General features: G+C 41.9%; 1 protein-coding gene across 1 annotated transcript; it reads left to right on the forward strand.

Annotated features, from left to right (window-relative positions):
* Nucleotides 1-3938: 3938 nt before the first annotated feature.
* LOC138890045 (uncharacterized) lies at nucleotides 3939-4595 on the forward strand. Its single transcript, XM_070173395.1, has 3 exons — nucleotides 3939-3953; nucleotides 4015-4217; nucleotides 4322-4595. The coding sequence occupies exons 1-3, from the start codon at nucleotides 3939-3941 to the stop codon at nucleotides 4593-4595; spliced, it is 492 nt and encodes a 163-aa protein (XP_070029496.1).
* The last annotated feature ends 4289 nt before the right edge of the window (nucleotides 4596-8884 follow it).

The raw sequence follows: 8884 nt of genomic DNA on the forward strand, positions 1-8884 counted from the left end.
TTCCCTTGGTTGCCTTGATTGTTGTTCTGATTGCCCCAGTTGTTGTTTTGGTTGTGGTTCCCCCAATTACCACTGTTTTGTTGTTGATTGCCCCAATTGTTACTGTTTTGTTGTTAATTGCCCCAATTGCCTTGAGGTCTCCACTGTTGTTGGTTGGAAGAGTTGCCCCATTGGCCTTGATAGTTGTTTACATATTAAACCTCTTCACTTTTGTCATCATAACCATCATTTTGAAACCCATCACATCTATCATCAAACTGCTCAGGATTCCCTTGATTTTGTTGTCTTCTTTGCCTTCTCTTGTTGACAAGCATATTAACACCCTCCATGGTATTCACTTGGCGAGGATTTTGAACTTGTTGTAGTTGTGCCTTAGCCAAATGATTCATAGTAGTTGTCAACTCTGCTATAGCTTACCCATGGTCATGTAATTCCTTGTGCAGATGAATAACCGTAGGGTCACCTTGAGGCCCATTGGCTCTACTTTGCCATGCAGAATAAGTGTCAGCCATCTCATCAAGTACATATCATGCCTCATCATACGATAACTTCATAAAGTTGCCCCCGGCAAGTTGGTTCACTATGCATTGATTCGTTGTATTGATGCCCTGTCAGAAAGTTTGTTGGATCATAGCCTCGGTCATATCATTATTGGGGCATTCTTTCACCATCGTTCTATACCACCCCCAAATCTCATGCAAAGGTTCCATGGGATCTTTCTTGAAAGCCAATATCTCATCACGCAATGTCGCCATATGCCCCGGCGAGAAAATTTTTGCAATGAACTTATCCGCCAACTCATCCCAAGTTGTGATGGAATGGTTGGGGAGTCTCTCTAGCCAATCCAATGCCTTCCCCCGAAGTAAGAATGGGAAAAGCCACAACCTAAGAGCATCCTCTGACACATTCGTCTACTTGCTCCGCCAACATGTATCCACAAACCCCTTGAGATGTTTGTAGGCATTTTGATCTGCAGGGCCCGTGAAATACCCACGCTGCTCAACTAAGGTCAACATCACATAGGTTATTTGAAAATTGCTCGTCCGGATTCGGGGTGGGACAATAGCACTCGCATAGCCCTAGTTCGGAAGTACTCTGGGAGCCACTCTTAGAGGTGGCAGAGGAGGGTCTGGAATATCACCATTTGGATTAGCATTTGCATTTCGGCCTCTACATTGTCCTTGAGGTACAAGAGGCACCTCATCTTTACCGACATCATCTACCTCCTCCCCCGCAATCACGTTTCCAAGAGGGTCATTAGCGTTGTTCGCTGCCATTATGGTACCTGAGTAGTGACACAAATAAGTAACAAAGAAGGAAAGAAGAACAATACACAAAACTAACTAACTAGATAGCCAAAACTGTTAGCTCCCCAACAACGGCGCCAAAAAGTGATCACGACCTACTCCGTACTACTAATTATGTAACGAGAGAGGGTTGGAGCAGCTTTTACCCGATTTTGGTTCGGGATCGATTTGCACAAAGAGCTAGAATTGGAGTGGTGTATCTATTTATCTTAGGATTGCGTAAAGTTCCAAATTACACTTCTCATCTTTTTTGGGGTTTTCTTTATAATTCTACTTTTAACAAACTAAAAATTGTAAATTAAGCTAAGAGTTAAATGCTACGGGTTGTTCAAATAGATTAAAGGGCACTAGGGTAGTGACATCCACCTAGGTGGTCAATTGATGGGTACTTGAGTCTAAGTCACAATAGACATGATTGGGGAGTATGATATAACCGTTGCACTACTTTACCCACTCTACACCTCTTGGTGGTTCAAGTGATTTTGCCCAATTGACTTTCTCAAGACCAATTGGGTATGCAAATTTGCACAAGTAACTTAGGGTTCAAGTCGGGTATTACTCTCTCGAGGTTTAACCCTTTAATTGGGGCTATCAATCTCTTCAGTACGCCCCAATTCCTTGTTGGATCAATTTCGGAGACTTAGGCTCTCTTTCTCAAGAAGAGCCCTAGTCAACTAAACACAAACTAGTGTTTGCAACCATTAATTCAGCAATTAACCATGAAATTGACCCAAATATCAAACATCCATAATCAATTTAGCCCTAAAATACAAGACTCATCAATTACCCATACTACGGTTGAGCCACAACCCTAACTATGGGGTCTAGCTACTCATATTCAAAGAATAAAAATAAGAAATAGATGAAGATAAACACATATTAATTAATTTCTAAGCTAAATACAAAGATTCAATGATGAAATGTAGTTAAAGTTGCCTAAAATGACTAAGAAAAGTCGACCCACGAGCGCAACTATGCTATTACAATATCCGATGAAAAAGGATCTATTTATACTAAGCTAAAAAATCTGGACAAAAAATGCCCCTGCGAGGTTAGTACGAACCGCACAAAATGGACTGCGGCCGCACTAGGACTCTTGGCTCCAAAATCCAGCTTTCTGAAATTAGCTCCGCGGACTGCACAGAATGTACTGTGGTCGCGGTGACTTCTAGTGCGGTCTACACAAAATGGACTACGGACCGCATTGGCTTGAAAGCTCCAAACTGAAACTTCTCTGAATCTTGGCTCTACGGACCGCACAGAATGGTAGTGTGGCCGCATGGACTCCAGTGCGGACCGCACTAAATCTAGTGTGGTTGCATTGCCTTTTAGATTGAATACCTGCTCTCTGAACCTCCTAGTGCCGACCGCACAAAGTGGTGTGCGGACCGCACAAAGTGGTGTGCGGACCGCACAAAGTTATGTGCGGCCGCACTAGACCTATTTTGCCTAAACTTGTCTTGTCTTTGGTACTTGTGCAAGTTTCACTCCTTTTGAGCTGATCTTTGACATCTTGTCACTTTGTTGATCAAACCTGCAATCAAGCACAACTTATGAGCCTTTTGGGACTATTTTGTATGAGTTTCTAATCAAAGAATGAGCAAAAAGAAGTATAAAATACGTCAAAATCCCTTGTTATCAAGTAGCTTGAGGAGTTGTTAGCAAAGGGGGTTGTTAGACCAAGTGTGTCACCTTGGGGTGCACCAATGTTGTTTGTAAAGAAGAAGGATGGGATCATGCAGATGTGCATTGATTACCGCCATTTGAACAAGCTACCATCAATAACAAATACCCATTTCTGCGCATTGATAATTTGTTCGACCAATTGCAGGGTGCTAGGGTGTTCCCTAAGATGGACTTGAGATCAGGGTACCACCAGTTGAGGATTCGGGACTCAGATGTTCTGAAGACTGCTTTTTGTACTAGATATGGTCATTATGAGTTTCTGGTGATGTTTTTTGGCTTGACTAATGCCCTAATAGCATTTATGGACTTGATGAATAGAGTGTTCAAACCTTATATCGATTCCTTTATCATCGTCTTTATTGACGACATCTTGATATACTCACGTAGCCTGGGAGAGCACGAGCAGCATTTGGGACTAGTGCTTTAGACCTTGCGAGAGCAGAAGTTGTATGCTAAGTTCTCCAAGTGTGAGTTTTGGCTAGAGATAGTGGCATTCTTGAGGCATATTATGTCAGGAGAGGGTATTAAGGTAGATCCCAAGAAGATTGAGGCAATTCAGAGTTAGCCACATCCTTCTTCAGTGATCGAGATCAGGAGTTTCCTGGGGTTAGCAGGTTATTACAGACAATTCGTGCAAGGCTTTTCATCTATTGCATCACCTCTAATTAGATTGTCTTAGAAGGGTGTTCCTTTCCGTTGGTCCGATGATTGTAAGGCGAGCTTTCAGAAGCTCAAGACAACTTTGACTACAACACCAGTTCTTGTGTTGCCTTCCGGTTCAGGGATGTATACGGTGTATTACGATGCTTCACGCGTTAGATTGGGTTATGTATTGATGCAGGAGGGGTGATTTATTGCATATGCTTCGCGTCAGCTGAAGATTCATGAGAAGAATTATCCTGTGCACGATCTAGAGTTGGCGGAGATTGTTCACTCTCTTAAGATATGGAGGCATTATCTGTATGGGGTGTCATGTGAGGTTTATACTGATCATCGCACCTTACAACATTTGTTCAAACAGAGGGATCTCAATTTGAGGCAGCATAGATGGCTTGAGTTACTAAAGGATTATGACATCACTGTTCATGATCATCCAAGCAAGGCAAATGTGGTTGTGGATGCCTTCAGCAAGAAATCAGAGAGTATGGGAAGCTTGGCATTCATTTCAGTAGATGAGAGGCCACTAGCCTTGGACATTCAGTCATTGGCTAACAGACCTGTGAGGTTAGATATTTCATAGCCCAGCCAAGTCCATGTGTGTGTTGTTGCTCAGTCTTCATTATTGGGGCAGATCAAGATCCGATTGTTTGATGATCCACATTTGGCAGTTCTCAGAGAGACCTACAAGGCAGTGCCAAGGAGGTCTCTATTGGCAAGAATGGTTTTCTGCGACTCGAGGGTCGCCTATGTTCTCCTTATGTTGATGGTCTAAGGGAGAGGATTCTAGAGGAGGCACACAGTTCGCGATATTCCATTCATCCAAGTGCTACGAAGATGTATCGTGACTTGAGGCAGCATTATTGGTGGTGGAGGATGAAGAAAGTCATAGTGGAGTATGTGTCTAGGTGTTTGAACTGCCAACAGGTTAAGTATGAACACTAGAGGCCGGGTGGCTTACTTTAGCAGATGCCTATACCAGAGTGGAAGTGGGAGCACATTACTATGGACTTCATAGTTGGGTTACCCCGGACCTTGCGGAAGTTTTATGCAGTGTGGGTCCTTGTTGATAGGTTGACCAAGTCGACACACTTTATTCTGATTGTGACTACTTACACTTCAGAGAGATTGGCTCAGATTTACATTCGGGAGATAGTCAGGTTGCACAGTGTGCGTGTTTCCATCATATCAGATAGAAGCCCTCAGTTCACTTCCTATTTCTAGAGAGCCATTCAGAGTGAGTTGGGGACCCATGTGGAGCTTAGCACAGCCTTCGATCCTCAGACCGACGGACAGTCAGAGCGGACAAATTAAATTTTGGAGGACATGCTCAGAGCATGTGTGATTGACTTTGGAGGACAGTGCGATCAGTTCTTTCCCTTGGCAGAGTTTGCTTACAATAACAGCTATTAGTCCAGCATCGAGATGGCTCTATTTGAGGCTTTATATGGTCGGCGATGTCGTTCTCCTATCGGGTGGTTTGAGCATGGTGAGGCTAAGTTGTACAGTACAGACTTGGTGAAAAATGCCTTGGAAAAGGTAAAGTTGATTCAGGAGAGGCTTTGCACAACTTAGTCCAGAAAGAAGAGTTACGCGGATCAGAAGGCGTGTGATGTATCATTCATGGTTGGCAAGAAGGTCCTCTTGAAAGTCTCGCCAATGAAGGGTATTATGAAATTCGGGAAGAAAGGCAAGTTGAGCCTAAGGTTTATTGGACCATTTGAGGCATTGAGGTGAGTTTCAAAGGTTGCTTACGAGCTTGCTTTACCCCCAGCTTATCGGGAGTTCATCCGGTTTTCCATGTATCGATGTTGCGGAAGTATCACACTAACTTGTCCCATGTGTTAGACTTCAGTACTATCCAGCTGGATGAGAGTTTAGGTTATGAGGAGGAGCCAGTTGCAATTGTTGATAGACAGGATCGCCAGTTGAGATCCAAGAGGATTTCTGCGGTGAAGGTCCAGTAGAGGGGCCAACTAGTTAAAGAGGCGACCTGGGAGTCCGAGGAGGACATGCAGAGCAGATATCCATATTTATTCAGCATTTCAGGTATAAAACTAAACCCGTTCGAGGACGAACGTTTGTTTAAGAGGTGGAGAATGTAACGACCCGACTGGTTGTTTTGCTTTTTAGAACCCCATTCCCCTAGATAAGACTTCTCATGCTTGCTTTTACTGATTTATGACTTGCAGGAATGGTTGGTTCGGGATTTGGAAGAGTTTGGGTTGAAATCGGAACACTTGGTTCCTTAAGGTTGGCTTAAAAGGCCAAGTTTGACTTTGGTCAACATTTTGAGAAAATGACCTCGGAATCCAGATTGGAAGGTTCCAATAGGTTCGTATGATGATTTCGGACTTGGGCGTATGTCCGGATCGAATTTTGGATGACCGAGGAACGTTTTCGTGCCTAATAGCGAAAGTTGATTTCTTAAGGATTTTTAAGTTCTTAAATATTTGGTTTGGAGCGGTTTTTTTGTTATCGAGGTTCGAACAGAATTCCGGGACCAGGAATAGTTTTGTAGTGTCATTTAAGACTTGCACGCAAAATTTGGTGTCAATCCGAGTAGTATAAGTACGTTTCGACGTGTTTGAAGTAAATTGAAGAACTTGAAAATCATAAGATTGATTCAATTGGTTTAAGGGTGTGATTCTTAGATTTGGCATTGTTTTGGGCGTTTTGAGGGTTCGAGCGAGTCCGTTTTATGATTTTAAACTTGTCGGCAATTTCGGGCAGGGACCGGGGGCTCCGAGCGTCAATCAGACGAGGCTCGAGTGAAGTTGGAATAATTGGCAAGGAGCTGAAGCTCCAGCTATCTGTCATAACCGCACCTACGGTTGGTCAGCCGCAGGTGCGAGACCGCAGGGGCGGTCAACTTATAGTAGGAGCGGCTAAGGGGAGGAGCCCAGGAACCGCAGATGCGGCTCCTTCTCCGTAGAAGCGGCTATGCAGGAACGGCTTCAAGACCGCAGAAGGGGCCCAGCCCGCCTGGCCCAATTCCGCAGATGAGGGCCCTCTCTCGCAAAAGCGAGACCGCAGATGCGGTCCCCTAACCGCAGGTGCGAAAATCGCTGAAGGCAGTGCCTTCATTTAATATGGGAATGTGTCATTTTTGACACATTTCCACCATTGTTTGGGCGATTTGGGAGCTTTCTAAGAGAGGAATTCCACCTAGCATCTTGAGGTAAGTTTATCCTACTTATTTCTAGTTTAATACTTGAACCTTGGGGTAGATTAACATACAAAGACTTAGGAAAAATCATAGGATTAGAGCAAAACCTAGGGTTTTGATAAAAGTTAGATTTAACCACGAATTCTGTTATGGAATGAAGTAGAAATCATATATTATTGATCCTCAGGTTATAAAGAACAACTTTCTTCGAAAAAATTCGGAATCCAGGCGCGTGGGCCGGTGTCGGATTTTAGGAATCTTGTGTTTTGGGTTGGGAAATTACTTTAATAGTTAGAATGCAATCTTGTGAGCTTGTATTAACTAGTTCCTACCTCGTTGAATTAGTTTTGGATCGTTCGGCTCCAAATTGAGGGTTTGAGCGCGTTCTTGGTATTGGAAGTGCACTTTGGAGCGAGGTGAGTCTCCTTTCTAACCTTGTAAGAGGGGATTGTACCCATAGGTGAGTTAATAAATTATGTGTTGCTAATTGTGGGGGCTACGTACACATGAGGTGACGAGAGTCAGTGTATAGCTACTTTCATGTGAATTGTCCAGGTAGTTTAGTACCCGTATCATGCTATATTTGCAAATGTCTATATCCTTTCATGTTAATGAAATCACTTAGGACTTGTTAGGGGTTGGAAATAAATGTATGAGAACGCATGCACTCACTTGATAATTGTATGAATTTATTTGACTATGATTGTGCCTTATGTTCCCTCTTGATGATAATTGGTATTTGTGGATCAGGCCGATGGCCTCGGTAGAAATAGATGCATTTATGGTTCACGCCATTCGACCCTTTAGCAGTGCACATTTCCTTTTATGTTGGACCGGGTCGTACGACCTCAGCATAATGTGCGCATGATATTTATGTGAATTCTTATTCATGACTTGCCTTGCTAAATACCCTAAAATGTAAATGGCCAACTGTGATAATATCTAGGAAATGACCTATCACTTCTTGCTATAAATTGTTATTTATTTGTGACATACATGCTTAGTATAACACTTTCTTATATTAATTAACCCTAGTAAGTGTCAAGTCGACCTCTCTTCTCTACTTCTTCGAGATTAGACGAGATACTTACTGGGTACATATTATTTAGGTACTCATACTATGCTTCTGTACTTAATTGTACAGGATCTGAGGCAGGTACATCTTGTTACTAGTCTGGTGCGCATACTTGATCGTAGTCCGAGATTCAACGGTGAGCTGCTCCCTTCCTATGTCGTTCAGCAGCATGATGGAATCTCTCTTTACTTTTGGTTGTCTATTCTATCTCGGGCAGTAGGATAGCTTTATTCTTTTATATATTCTACTAGATGCACATATACTTGTGACACCAGGTCTTGGCACACACATTAGTGGACTATTCTTTTGGGATTGTATGATTATTAATGTACGTTGCTAATTACCACCTGTTTTAAATTCAAAATTTAGAAATTGCTGTAACTGTTTTGGTAAAGTAAAACTAGAACTTGTTAATATTTCCGCATTGGTTTGCCTGACTATGGCGTTGGGCGCCATCACGACCTGTAGTGAAATTGGGTCATGACATCTTATATATATACGACTATCAAAGTATATATATATATATATATATATATATATATATATATATATATATATATATACACACACGCAGCCATTTCATTGTCATACTTTATATAGCTTGTTATAGTATATGTTAGTGTGTGTATTTATATAACACACACACTTTGGTGTGCTACTTTAACTACATATATAGCATATTATAGTATATGTTACTGTATTCATTTTTTGTATTATAATAGAGTTAATGGATTACATTCATTCATCACTAATAATGCATGACATAGATTAATCTATATAGGCCGAGGCGTTTTGTTTTTACTATTAAAAAAATATAGGTTGGACGTTTTGTTTTTAATATTCAATGATGCATCTGAGTAAGTTATAAGTCGATTAATCAATTTCCAAATAGATATATTTGATGATAAATTATATACACTAATTAGGATCTTCACAAGTCTATCAATCCCTAAAAGAACCCGAAAGGTCGGGGGATATATATATATATAT

Source organism: Nicotiana sylvestris, chromosome 4 (genome assembly GCF_000393655.2).
Source record: "Nicotiana sylvestris chromosome 4, ASM39365v2, whole genome shotgun sequence".
Lineage (NCBI taxonomy): Eukaryota > Viridiplantae > Streptophyta > Magnoliopsida > Solanales > Solanaceae > Nicotiana > Nicotiana sylvestris.

Bases quoted from the DNA above. Each gene is read 5' to 3' on its own strand.
- LOC138890045 (XM_070173395.1), top strand. The intron at 4,218-4,321 runs GTTAGATATTTC...CACATTTGGCAG, and splicing joins TTGGCTAACAGACCTGTGAG to TTCTCAGAGAGACCTACAAG.